At 59.6% G+C, this 13,446-nt stretch overlaps 1 protein-coding gene and 2 non-coding genes across 3 annotated transcripts in view; all 3 read left to right on the top strand.

The window, feature by feature from the left end:
* Positions 1 to 80: 80 nt before the first annotated feature.
* Positions 81 to 153, top strand: TRNAR-UCG (transfer RNA arginine (anticodon UCG)). Its single transcript has one exon. It is a non-coding gene; the product is annotated as a tRNA-Arg (tRNA).
* A 5,029-nt stretch (positions 154 to 5,182) lies between these two features.
* The window catches only part of LOC116808807 (uncharacterized), a 41,032-nt gene continuing 32,768 nt past the window's right edge, over positions 5,183 to 13,446 (top strand). Inside the window, exons 1-3 of the mRNA XM_072934056.1 lie at positions 5,183 to 5,351; positions 5,814 to 10,621; positions 10,820 to 11,066. Coding sequence (XP_072790157.1) covers positions 5,183 to 5,351; positions 5,814 to 6,730 — 1,086 coding nt within the window. The 3' untranslated portion in view covers positions 6,731 to 10,621; positions 10,820 to 11,066. The remainder of the gene's footprint in view (positions 5,352 to 5,813; positions 10,622 to 10,819; positions 11,067 to 13,446) is intronic.
* On the top strand, positions 10,902 to 10,974 carry MIR9-1 (microRNA mir-9-1). The gene has a single exon (NR_049001.1). It is a non-coding gene; the product is annotated as a microRNA mir-9-1 (primary transcript).

Here is a 13,446-nt window from a genome sequence, read left to right as displayed (position 1 = left end):
CCGCCCCCCTCTCCTGCCGCGCATGGTACGGCCCGGCGGGCTCCCCTCAGTAGGGCCCGCGGGGAGGCGGGAGTGGAGGTGGCCGCGTGGCCTAATGGATAAGGCGTCTGACTTCGGATCAGAAGATTGCAGGTTCGAGTCCTGCCGCGGTCGCGCTGACGGGCGCCGTGCTGGCGTTCGTTCTTTTGCTCCTCCCGCCCGTGCCAGTTTTGTGCTGGTCCGGTACCGAGCTCACCGCGCCCACGGGGCCCCTTTTTTTGTGCCGGTCCGGTACCGAGCTCACCGCGCTCACCGGGCCCCTTTTTTCCTCGAGTTTCACCGGCCCGAGGAAAGAGGAGCGGCGCGGGAAGCTCAAGGTGGCGGGGCCAGCACGCACCGCGCTTGTCACCCTCAAAGCCCTAAAGCCCGGGCTTGGGGATGGAGCAGTGCGTGGAGAGCCGAGCATGAGCGCAGGGTGGGGGATAACGGGCTGTAGGGTGCTGGCAACAGGGTGTGGAGTGCAAGGAATGGATGTAGAGTGTAAAGAATGGGATGCAGAGTGCAAAGAATGGGATGCAGAGTGCAAGGATTGGATGCAGAGTGCAAGGATTGGATGCAGAGTGGAAGGAATGGATGTAGAGTGAAAGGAATGGATGTAGAGTGCAAAGAATGGGATGCAGAGTGCAAGGAATGGATGTAGAGTGCAAAGAATGGGATGCAGAGTGCAAAAAATGGGATGCAGAGTGCAAGGAATGGATGCAGAGTGCAAAGAATGGGATGCAGAGTGCAAGGAATGGATGCAGAGTGCAAGGATTGGATGCAGAGTGCAAGGAATGGATGTATGGTGCAGGGAATGGGATGTAGGGTGCAGGGAAAAGGCCACAGGTGCAAGGAGTAGGATGTAGGGTGCTGGGAATGGGTGTTGGGTGGAAGGAATAGGATGCAGGGAAAAGGCCCTAGATGCAGGGGTGGAAGGCTGGGCATATAGGGTGCAAGGAGTGGGAGGTAGGGTGCAGGACGAAATGTGGGGTGGGAAGAATGGGCTGTGAGGTGCAGAGTATGGATGTGGGGTGCAGGGAAGGGCATGTAGGGTACAGGGAAAAGGCCACAGGTGCAGGGGATGGGATGTAGGGCAGGGGATGCAGTGTGTTAGGAATTTAGGGTGCTAGGATGTGAAGTACAAGGTATGGATGTAGGGTACTAGGAATGGGGTGCAGGGGAAAGGTCGCAGGTGCAGCAAATGCGATGCCAGCTGCAGGACAGGTGGCTGCAGGGCGCTGGGGATTCAGGGTGCAAGGAACGGGATGGAGATCGACAACGAAGGGAAATAGGAGGTGCGGACAGGTGGGTGCAGGCTCCGTGGAGCCGCAGGAGCTGTTGTGGCCGGGCCGGTGGCTCCTGACACAGCCCAGCCCGGCGCTGATATTGCCGTACCGAGCCGGGCCGGGCCGGGCCGTGCCGAGCCGCCAGGTGGCGCTGCGGCCCCGCCGCAGTGGGACGGGCCGGGCCGGGCCGGGCCGAGCCGGGCCGGGACCCGCGGGGCCGTCGGGGCGCGGACACCGCTCGGGTCCCGTCCCGCTCCCGCTTCACCTGCGGGCACCGGGCAGGGCCAGCGGGCACCGGGACTCCCCTTCGCCCCTCCGGCCCCTGCGGAACTCTCCACCCCGGTTCGCCTCCTCTCCAATTCCCCGCTCCGCACCTGCCCGTGGGGGTGCGGGGCCGGCGGGATGGGGGTGAGCACCCGCTGCTGCCCTCCGCTCTCCCAAAAGGCAGAACCAGCGTGGGAGCGCTGTGGGATGTGAGGAACCGCGATGCGGGGTTCTGCGGCTCGGAACGCCTTTCACAGCCCCTCCGTGCCCCGCAAAGTCCCCGCTGCGCCCCAGCTTGAGATTCGATGTGCGGGTTGTGCTTCACCCGGTTTCACCCAGCAGCGGGAGGCTGCCAGGAGCCACGGGGGTTGCCTGTCCTCGGCCACTCCGGACCGGGGACTTAAGGTTTCAGGGGGTTTCTGCGAGAGCTCGGCGGGCGCGGGCTGTGGAAGCGGCGGGGAGAGATGCTCCACGACCGCGGGTGCTCTGGACGGGATGGACGAGCCATGAGCTGCCCTGGAGTGAAGGGAAGAACGGTTTAGGGACCTCTGGGTGCACTTGTTCTCCCCTCCGATGCATTGTGTTAACGCAAATTTCTCTAATTTGACGTCTTTTATCTCCTTATTTTCATCGCGTTCGCAAAAATTTAAATTCTAAAAAATCCATACCCACCCCATCAAAAAAATTTCTCCTCTCTCCAAAGCGTAAATAACAAAAATAAATTCTCCTCTAAATGTTTCTCGCGGCAGCGCTCTGGGAGGGACGATGACAACGAGCTCCGCTGCCTTGTCTGTAGGCAGGACCGGGCCAGGGCTGCCTGTGCCTCACCTGAGTGCCGGCAGGAAGGTTCGACAAGGCAGGGAACCACTGAAAAAAAAAAAAAAAACAACCAAAAAACACTATGAACAGCCCGAAATAACCTCAAAAATCCGCCGCTTCAGCACAGCTGGCTGCAATGCAATGCATAAGTCGGAATGGGGTGTGTATCGTCTTTTTTTTTTTTTTTTTTTCCTTTCTTTTTTTTTTTTTTTCATTCCCGAGGTTTTTTGGTTTTGTGTCTGCCATGCAGAGAAGCATCCCCATCCAGGTGCGCCCCGTCGGGGTCCGGTACCGGCGGTGGGAGCTGTGACTTCTCGCCAGCTTCTTGGAGAGCCCACTCCCCGCCGGGAGCTCAGTGCTGTCTGTCGGATAATGGGGCGGTGGGACTTTGTTTAACCCCGTTGCCCCTGGGGCCAGGGGTCAAGGGCTTCCTCTTCCCCCGGGACACGGCGGAGACGCCGTTGGTCACAACAGGAGGAGCGCGGCGAAGAGGGGGAAGCGGTGGCCGCAGTGTCCCCCTGTCCCCGCCGCGGCCCTCCCGGTGCCACCGGCGTGGAATCCCGTAAAGCTCCTTCTCTCCCCGCACCGAGAGGCTGAGAAGGGCTCCTGATGGGTGTTTTGGGGGAGCAGGTGGAGGCCAAACATCACCACGGGGCAGCGGGTGATGATGCAGAGAGGCAGCCCCTGCTTTCCAGCATCCCCCGGTTCTGCTTTCCCCTCCCAGCTGGAGCAGGACGTTCTGAACGGGGTGCCGCTTTTAGCGGTGTTTCACCCCCTCCCTCCACAGGTAGAGATGTCTCAGCTGCCCCCCCGGAGCCAAGAAACGGGAGAAACGGGCAATTTTTATAGGTGACGTACGGGCTTACGTGGAAATCCGTGCCCAGCACTGCTCTTTCAGCTTCTTTTTCTCCTGAAATAACCCTTCCGAGAAGCTCGTACCCCCCTATTCCAGCTCGCAACCCCTTTTTCAGGCTGGGGAGGAGTCGGGAAAGAGGGAAGGAAAAGAGACAAGAAAAGGACCCCAACATCCCGCTCTTCCCCTGCTCGGGAAGCGAGCCCCGGAGCTCCCAAAGTGAGCGCTGAAGAGGGCGACAGGAGACAGGCGGGAGCCGGCTCCGAGCTGGAGGGGTCGGGGGTGGGATGAGAGCAGAGGAGGACCCTCCTTTTCGGGATTAAGGGAGAACCAGCGAAGGAGGGAAGCTGGCGGCACCGCGGGCATCCGAGGTAAGTCCCTCTCCTGCCCGCAGCGGTGGTACCTGAGGCAGGGCGCTGCTGCGGGGGATGCTTTGGGGGTTCAGAGGAGCCCGATCCCGGGGGTGCCCATTCCCGGGGCTGCCCCAGCACAGCCACCGGGCTCTGCGGGGCCGGGGCTGCTTTGGCGGCTGTGGGATCGGTGCCGTTTATCCCGGCCCGGGCGCTGCCGGCAGCCCCTGCCCCGCTCCGTGCCCGCTCCCTCGGGGTTGGGTCGGGGTCCCCCCGGGCCGAGCAGCCCACGGATCCCGCTCCCAGCCCCCGGGGCTCCTCCCGTGCGTGTCTCAATTCGCTCAGGCTTGACTTGGCAATAAGCTCTCTCAATAGGGTGACAATAGAGCCCCGGTGGGACCCGAACAAAGAATTTGAAAGTAGTTAAATTGCAGGACACGTCCATCGCCTGGGTGCTTGAATTTAAAAAAAAAAAAAAAAAAAAAAAGAAAAAAAGAAAAAGAAAAAAAAAAGAAAAAAAAAGAAAGAAAAAATCAGAGAAAAGAAAAAGGAGAGAGACTTTTCTTTGGGCTGGTGAGAAAATGCTCAGGGTAAAAGTTGGTTTGGCGTCTTCATTTCAGCGACAATGGAGCAGAGCTAATTCAATAGGAAACGCGGGGATTTTTTAATGAAAAGACCGCCGGGGTTACACCGAAGTTAAGCTCTTGTGAATTAATTATTAGGGCAAATAAACTGGGAGGGGGGGAGCACTCGGGAGGGAGTGTTGCAATTTCTTAATATTCTCCTTTTCGTGTTTAACGACAATGCCATTAGGTTTTCGACTCTGGGTGAGCAAAAGGATTTTCTTGCACTCCCCGGGAAGAGGAGAAGACGTGCTTTTTTTTTTTTTTTTTTTTTTTTTTTTTTTTTTTTTTTTTAATGGTGTTAATTGCTTTTAAAATAAAATTCTACAGAATTTGGCAACGAGCTCCGATTTCTGCTGGCGGTGGCATTTGGGGTTGTATTTCCTTTCGTGGAAACTCGCAGATGCAAAAAAGGAAAATAACGGGGAAATTTAAAAACACGAATGTAAAGGCGAGGCGGCGTGTTCGGCTATTGCAGATCTCTCGGGCTCGATCGGTTTATTTTTTCCTACATAGAAAACCTGTCTGGGGATCCCTGTGTATTCATCGGGGCGGCGAGAGACTCCCCAGAGCCGCTCCGGGGCATCGGTGGAGTGAATCGGAGATAAAAATTAGGAGCCAGGTTAAACGCAGGAAGGAAGAGGAGAGGTCGGAAGCGAAGTAAAGGTGTGCCAGGAGGGATTGGGGTGTGGGGGGCTGTGGGGTTTTGGGGAGGGCTTTTTGAGCCGTACAGCAGAGGCTGCAGGCGGTGCAGTGTGTGTTGATGCTGTAAAGACGAGAGGGAAGATAGAGCCGGAGGGGAGAGGAGAGGGGCGCGCCGGCGGGACCTGCGTGCCCGCTGCCAGCTCGCTGTGCCCCCGAGCCCTGCGCTGCGGCTGGCGGGGCGAGCCGGGCTCCGCGCTCGGCCTGCCCGTCGGGGATGGCACGGCACGGCACGGCACGGCTACAGGAGGGACCGCTTTTCCAGGGATGGGGACTCGGCCCGGGGCAGCCTGTGCCCTGCAGGCGGGCCGAGCCGTGCCGTGCCGAGCCGTGTCGGGCCGGACCGGGCAGTCGTGGGTCCTTTCAGCATTTGGACAGCGGTGCGGGGCCGGGAAGGCGGCCGGGGGCCGGTGGGAGCTGGCCGGGCCAGGGAAGGGTTAGGGGCGGCCTCAGCCCTTTCCCTGTCCGCCCTCACGGGGTCCGTGCCTCAAGGGATGGGGGGCACCGCCAAGAGGGGACTCGGGTGGCGGGGTGTGGGGGGAGCTGGCCCCGCTCTCCCCACCGAGAAGCGCTTCTCGAGGCCGGGGGAAGAGCGGGGTGCCCGGTGGGGCGGCCAGGTGAGCGACAGCGGCCCCGGGGGAGCCGGAGGCAGAGGGGCTCTCCGGGGATAAAAGGGGGGTACACGGCCCCCCTCCCCCGCGCAGCCCCATCCTCCGGGGGTAATTAAGGGGTGAGGCGGAGGGGCTGCGCTTTCTGCTCGGCGGAGCCTGCCAGCCACCAGCCCCCGCCGCCACCGCCGCCTTCCTCCCGTCCTCCTCCTCTCCCCCTCCCTCCCACCGCCTCCTCCCCTCCCCCTCTCCCTCCTCCTCCTCCTCTCCGCCATGGTTGGAGTGAATAGGCGGCTGCCGGGCTGACGTCAGTGCGGGCAGAGCCTGCCGGCGGCGGCAGCTCCCGGCCAGCGACCAGAGCCGGCACCGGCAGCAGCCGGGAAGACGCGCGGAGCCGGGGCAGAGCCGCCTCCGCCGCCCCCGCCGGCCCGCGCCCGGGGCTGGGGGCTGCGGGAGCCACCGCTCGGCCGGGGGCAGCCCAGCCCGCCCCTCCGCCCGCCCCGGGGAGGGGAACGGCCCCGCCGCCGCTTCTCCCGGGACCTCCGTCCTGCCCTCCGCACGGCTGCAGAGTGAGTGTCGCGGCCGGGCATCGCCGCCTCGGCGGGGCGGCCCCGGGGAGGCGGGAGGGTGCGGGGGACAGTCTCCTCCGGGGGGACACACCGGCTGCCGGAGGGGGAGGAGGGAGGCAGGGAGAGAGGAAGGGGGACACGAAGTTGGGCCGGTCCCCGCCGGGAAGTTGGGCTCCTCCAGGTGCCGGCACCACGCGGGACCGGGACAGCCCCGCGCCGCTGCCCGGCCCCGCTCACCCTTCGCGGGGCACGAGTGGAAACACCGCGAACCTTTTGCTGCCGGGGACGCGTTTGCTCCGGCAGCTTCTCCCTGGATGCCCGGGACGCTGCAGCTCGGGAGAGGGGCCCGGGACGGGCTGAGCCCCGACGGGACGCGGGGAGCTGGGGCCGAGCGCTGCCGGGGGCTGCCGAGTTTCCCCCAAACCTCCGCTCCCGCCGGCCGGAGAAGCGGCACGGGCCAAAACGCCCGGATGAGGCCGAGCCTCCCGGGACAGCCGGGCTTTAGGCCGCGGGAGAAATCCCGGGCTCCCGAGGAAGTTCATCCTCCCGGTGCAACGGGTGCTGCTACTGGGCCTGTTTTTAGGGATGAAGGGGAGAACATCAGGGCGTCCCGCTCCCCTGCTCGGATTTACCCCTGAGGACCAGCAACGGGAACGGGGCTACCGCTGCTTGTGCCCTGATCTGCCACCGGCTTCTGGTGCCAGTGGATTATTTTCATTTTTCATTTGCTGTATGCATTTCCTTTGCTTAAAAAAAAAAAAAAAAAAAAAAAAAAAAAAAAAAAAAGAGAGAGAGAGAGAAAAAAACATTTTTATTTTATCCTTGTTTATAATAATTTTATTTTTCTTTCTGCTTTTACCCTCGTTTTTAAAATTTTCTATATTCACCCCCATTCATTCTTCGTTTTTGCTCCCTGCCTTCTCGTGACTGCTTATTTCCTCGGGGATCGTTGTTTGGCTTTTGTGTTTTGTTTTGTTTTTTTTTTTTTCCTGTTATCACCCTGGAAGTGAAACGCATTTTAGGCCTCAGCCTTAAGGAAACCCGAATCATAGCAGTGCAGGTGGCCTGAGACTCTGCACCTGGCCGGATCCCTTCGACGTGCCTCCACCCCCGGCCCCCGGCCGGGCAGCACCTCGCCCCGCCAAGCGAGGAAGGTCCGGGGCGGTCCCCACCCGGGTCCCGGCCCCGACGGCCGGAGAGAAAAGAGGAGCCGGGGGTGAGACGCAGCCGCTTTCCCTTTTCGGCGCCGGGGCTTGCTCAGAGGCTGCTTTTAATTACTAAACAAAGCAACGCGTTTACTTCACGCCCGGCGGGAGTTGCCGCTTCTTTGCCAAGCCCCGATGGTGAGGGGAAAAACAACCCCCCCCCTCCCAAAAAAAAAAAAAAAAAAAAAAAGACAAAAAAAAAAAGAAAAGAAAAACCATCCCCAAAAAAACAATTAGGAGAAGATGCAGCTCGAGGCTGCGAGGCGTGGGGGGTTACTCCAGGTTGGCTAAAAATAACTTCTCCTAATTAAAGAAAAGTGACGTCAGACGTGCAGGACGTAGAAGAGGGGAAGGCAGCGGACTCGTTCCTGGGCGATCACGTTAAATAATTCAGGGCCGGCCTGGTGACCGGGCTCTTCCGAGGTGCGGTCAGCGGGGCCGCCCGCCTTGCCCGGCGCCGGGGTCACCCGAGGAGGGAGCGGGCGGCGCGGCCGTCCTGCCCGCGGGCGGGCGGAGGGTCCGCAGGGCCGGGGCCGGTGCAGCACCATGGCCAGAGCCACGCCGGCACCGCCGTCCCTCCCCGTCCCGTCGGGCCGCCCGCCGCCGTGGGTGCTTTTCTCTCGTGCAGATGGAGGAGAGTCCCGCGGCCCCCGTGGGCGGCCCAGGGCAGGAGGAGGAGAGTTGGCTCCGGGTGATGCCATCGGAGCTCCGGAGCCAGGGCAGCCCCGCCGATGCCTCCCCAGGCTTCTCGATGGTGTTTTGCGCTGTGCCAAGGAGCCATTTTGTACGCATCTTGCTAAAATTGCGCCAAAAAGAAAGCCCAAACAAGCCCTACCCGCCACAAAAGAAAAAAATAAAAACCAAACCCAACATAACCAGAATTAAAAAAAAAAAAATCCCACAATACCCAAGCCTAACAACAAACAAAAATACCCCGAGCTCATGGTATTCTCTCCCACGTACTGGGGCTCTGCCTATACGGAGAGAGAGGGTCAAGGCGAGAGCTCCGAGCAGAGCAAAACATTGCCGAAAAAGAGCAGGGAAGAAAAATAATATAATATATATTTCTGCCAAGAAAATCACCTCCTATGGCCGGCAGAGAGAGGGGATCTCGTCTCCAGCCCCGAGAAGCCCGGCGAGGTGCGGTGCTTTACCCGCAGCATCCTCGCCTGAGCGACACGGCGGCCCGGGGGCTCGGCACGGCGGGCGGGAGATCTCGCACGGCGGCAGCCGGGCAGAGCTGCGGCTTAGCAGGGCTGGTTCTGCCCGTCTGGGCCCCCTCGCCGCTGCCGCAGGGACAACGGGGCTGGAACGGGGCCGCATCGCCGCCGAAACGGCCCCGGGAGTGGGGAAAGCTGTCGGCGGCGCCCCAAGCTTCTCCCCGCCACCGGGGCCCCGCGGTGAGTAACGGGGCCTCCCCCGTGGGGGTAAAGCGAGGCCGGTCCCCGGGCACGGCGAGCCCTCCGTGCCCGCTCGGTGCCACCGTCCCCGCACCCCCGGGCTGCGCTCCGAGGCAGCGGGGCGGGCGGGCGACTTCCCCCGCTCCAGCCGCCAGCATTCTACCCGCGACCACCCTAACAGCGAAACCGATAAATTAGGAGAAAATCCAAGGCCGTAAAATTAAGGAGATCCCATTCATGGCAATTTTTTTCCCCCCTGTCTCCAGTATAGATTAAAATAAACGCCGACCAAGTCCCCTCCCGGGCGGCTCCGGGCCGCGGGGGTGGCACCGAAGGGCTGGAGACAGAGAAATTATTTCTCCCCACCTTCTCCAGCCCCGTCGGGGCGGCCAGAGCACACCGGGGCCCGTTTCTCGTTGGGCAGGAGGCGGGAGGGAACGGGCAGTTCCCGGGAGCCAAGCGGCGGTGGCCGGGCTCGCCTGGGCGCCGGGAGCAGCGCCGGCTCGCAAAGGGCTGGCAGCCCTCGTCCTTTAGCTTTTAGCCTGATTGAGCTCGTAGATTTTATTTATTTAATTTTAAATTTTTTTTTAAGGGGATGGCGGGGAGGGGGAGGGCGAAGAGAGGGAGAAATAAATAATCCGAGCGGAGCTCGCCGGGAGCCGGAGGCGGCGGGACCGGCAGGCAGCGCTCTGCCGCGGCTGCTCCCGCCGAGATCGCTTCGTTTTGTAGCAGGTCACATTTAACCCGCGTCTGGGATTTAAAGAAAGGCGATATTCAGAAGCGGCGAGGGATTACAATTCTAATTTTTTTTTAATTTTTAATTTTTTTTTAAATTGAGGATAGGTCAGTTAAGCACTTCAGATAATCATATTTAGCTTCTGGCATTTTAGTCTGATTATTGCTGCTGTTATTATTTGTATGTGCCGGATTCGCCGCTACACGCACATCGCGTTAAGAATCTGTGCAGGAAATAGCAGAACCTGGAGGGGAAATAATTAAAAGTGTGGGGAAATGGGGAGCAGAGAGGATGTGTGGGGGATCGCGGGTGCGTCCCCGGGGCACGTCTCGGGACGGGCGGGCCCCGCGTTTGGCTGCAGTGAAAGGGTCTTTCGGGCTGCCCCCAGGTGCGGAGGCCGGACGGGAAGGGATTGCTGGGGGGGGGGGAGAAGGTGTGAGAGAGGCACGCTGCATGGCGGAGTGCATGGCGAGGAGAGGGAAAAATGGGAGAAGGAGTCGGGAATATGAAAAGAAAATGGATGGAAAGGGAAAAGGTGGGGAGAAAGGAAAGGCCAGTGAAAGGGAGAGAGTGAAGGGGAGAGGGAAAAGGAAGAGAGGGGAAAGGAAAAGGGGCGAGAAGGAGAGAGGGGAGTGCCGAGGAGGGGGAAAGGGAGGTTAGTTACAGGTGCAGGGCTGTGCAGGGGTGCCGCTCGCCTCTCCCGCAGCCCAGCGGAGGTGCCGCGGGGGCACGTCGGGGCGGGAGGAAGCGGGCAGGGGGTAGGGGAGGTGAGCGAGCCGCGGCACAGGCCGGGCAGGGCGGGAGGAGGCGGCCGGTGGCGGGGTGTGGCGGAGGGCCCGGTGCCGCCCGGTGCCGCCCGGTGCCGATCCCGGCCCGGCCCGTCCCGCCGCAAAGCCCATCCCGGGCTGGAAAGCGCGGGAAAGGGGGCGCTGATTTAAATGAGGGCGCGGGGATTGGCTGGGCGCGGCGTGACGTCACTTCCCAAAGGGGGCGATTACCATGCGAGGGGAGTAGAAGTTGGGCAGCGGGGCGGGAGCGCGAGTGCCGCTCGCCGGGCCGGGCCGGCGGGCTGGGCACCGAGCACCGGCCCCGCGGCCAGCCCGGCCCGGCCCAGCCCAGCCCAGCCCCGCGCTGCCCGGCCCGGCCCGGCTCGGCTCAGCTCAGCCCGGCTCAGCCCGACCTGTCTCGGTACGGCGCGGTTCGGCTCCGAGCCCCCGCGGCAGCCCGCCGTGCGCCCGTGGCTCTGCCCCGGCTCATCTTCTCTGCTTCATATTTATCTTTTTTCTCTCTCTCTCTTTTCTTTTTTTTTTTTTTTCTTTTTTTTTTCTTTTCTTTTTTTTTTTTTAATTTTTTTTTTTTTTATGTGTGTGTGGTTCCCGGTGGCAGCTCCTGGCCGCCCTGCCCCGGCCGTGCCCGCACCTTGGAGCGGACGGACGGACGGACGGATGGCCGGCATCCCCGACGGAGGGATGTTTCTGTCTTTGGTTATCTAGCTGTATGAGTGTTGTGGAGCCATCATAAAGCTAGATAACCGAAAGTAGAAATGACTTCCAGACCTGCTCGCCCAGGGGAAGCGGCCGCACCGGGACCGGCAGTGCAGAGACGGCCCGACTCGCCGCCCTGGGGGCTCCAGGTAAGGGCTGCGGGTCCGCGACCTCCCCGTCGGGCCGCTCCGGGCAGCCCGGGGCTCCGCGGCAGCAGGCGGGAGGGACGGGGACAGGGAGGCGAGCCCTGCGCCAGTTCTTCCTTTGCCAAATAAATCCGAGGTTTAATTATCGGTTAAAAGCACGCCGAAATTCACTCCTAGGCTAGGGGGTGTTGCGGCTCTGGGAGGATGGAGAGAGCGAGCACCCTCCCCAAATAAACCTTCCCCCGCGTCCCAGCCTACGGGTCACACCACGAAACTCCCCAGCTTTTCGATATCTTTCCTTCTCTCTCTCTTTCTCTCTCTCCTGCTCTATTTTTTCGGCTTTGGATTTGATCCTGGCCTCCCTTTGGAAGGTCAAGTTGGTGAGAATGTGATCACTTTTCTTGCGTGGTGGCTGTTGCTTTTGTTCGTAGCTGCGGGGGGATGCCTAGGGAAGGGGTCCCGCTGCTGGGTGCACCCCTCCAGCATGCAGCCGCCCGGCCCTGAGGCTTCTTTGGAAACCGAGCGCTTGGCAAGGCACAAAGCCTCCCTCACCTCCGCTGCAAGCCCCAGAAGTTGAAACATAATATGTATTACAATGTCTGGCAAATAAAAAAAAAAAAAAAAAAAAAAAGGTGGAAAAAGAAAGAAAGAAAAGAAAAGAAAAGCAATTGGCACATCTGCATTCCGTTCCCATGGCGACACAAAGCACCGTGCTCTTCGCCGAGCCTCCCCGGCACGTTTTCCCAGCTGGCGTGGGGCGAGCGCCCCTGGCCGGGACCGGGCTCTCCCGGGCCCCCCGGCACCGTGGGGCGGGCTGGGAGCATCGCCACCAGCCCCTCGCCCGGCGCTGGCCGCCCGCATCCCGCAGGGACCATCCCCGCGCTGCCGCCAACCCAACCCACAGGGGCCGCGACAGCTCCGGGAAGGCTGCGAGAGAAACCTTCCTGCGGCAGGGCTTGCGAGGGGGCTCTGTGCTGGCCCTCTGCCCCCCGGGAGATGCTGCGGGAGATGGGGAGGGCTGGGAAAGGCGCTGCCGCGTTCCCGCTGCTCGGCGAGGTGGAGCGCGGGTACCCTGCCCCATCCTCTGCCGTGGGCATCCCTCGCACCGCAGGGCCGAGCCGCCCGTGCCCGGCGGGGCCGGCCGGAGGTGGGAGCCCCCCGCACCTCGCAGGAAGGTTTTCCACCTTCCCTTGCACGGGGTAATGGCGCCCGGTGCCACGTAGGCCCGCAAAGCTAAATCTGCCTGTGCACCCTTCCAGGGCCAGCAAAGCACCGCCATAACCACAGTAAGGAAAAAGGATCTCAGCCTGAATTTGGCTATACCGGGAGAAAGAAAAGTTCTGAGAAGCTGTTATTATATATATTCTAATGAGAAGTCATTGGAGAAATTAAAAAGGGCAGAGAAAGACGAAGACGCCAGCGCTAATTCCGCAGGAAGCCTCCCAGGGAAAAGGCTGTGTGAGTGTGAACGCTGAAAAGCATGAAGGCCTGGAATTAGACTATCATTTAGAAAGCGTTACTAATCCGAAGTTACAGCAGTAATTCCATGATTTGCTGGGTCCCACACGCAGCGCCAGAATTAAAGATACGGATTTTCTAGAAATGTAACTCAACTGTGGCACCGAGTCTCGGCAAGATCCGAATGAATCATTCATTCCAAAGGCAGCGAAAGACGTGTCATTAAGAACCAACCTCCTTCTCTCCAGCCCATCTGGAATATGTATACTCGATGCAATCCCAGAAATTGTGGAAGAGATCGGAGGTGGGGAGGAAGGAATGTAGTCCTTTCCCTCCTTTATTATGTTGGCTATTTTTAAGAAATAATTTTCCAATTATTTTCACAATATTGTGAGTGGCGCTCAATTCTTCTCCTATTTATTTTTTCCCCCTTTCGTGCGCCAGCATCGAGTCAGGTGCAAACGGTTTCAGTGGAGATGCTTTAAAACTAGACTGAACAAAGCAGGAGGGAACTGAGCAAGGTGGTTGATGAATGCATTTATTCCGGAGTAATGATTTGATGGGGGATGGAGGAAAGAAACATTCAAATTCCTAATGAATGTAATTCAGGAGGAATCATTCAACCAGCATGTTAGAGAAAATCTGTTTGGTGGGAGTGTTCTGCACTGGCAGAACCCAGGAGGTATTTCTGTCCCTGGCTTTTGTAATTGCAAAAGGTGAAAATATAAAAAGAGGATCTGAGAAAAAAAATATACACACATATAATAAATGTCTTTGTGTGTGTATATATAAATACATATATATATATAATTTTATTAAATAAAATGGAAGTGTGGAAATCCGTGTCTACATGAGAACTCTTACAAAGGATTGATGCAAGCTTTTTCACTTTGCTATTCAATCAGCTGGTCAGAAACCACTCTTG

Source organism: Taeniopygia guttata, chromosome 10 (assembly GCF_048771995.1).
Source record: "Taeniopygia guttata chromosome 10, bTaeGut7.mat, whole genome shotgun sequence".
NCBI lineage: Eukaryota > Metazoa > Chordata > Aves > Passeriformes > Estrildidae > Taeniopygia > Taeniopygia guttata.
This window is presented reverse-complemented; position numbering and strand designations above follow the sequence as displayed.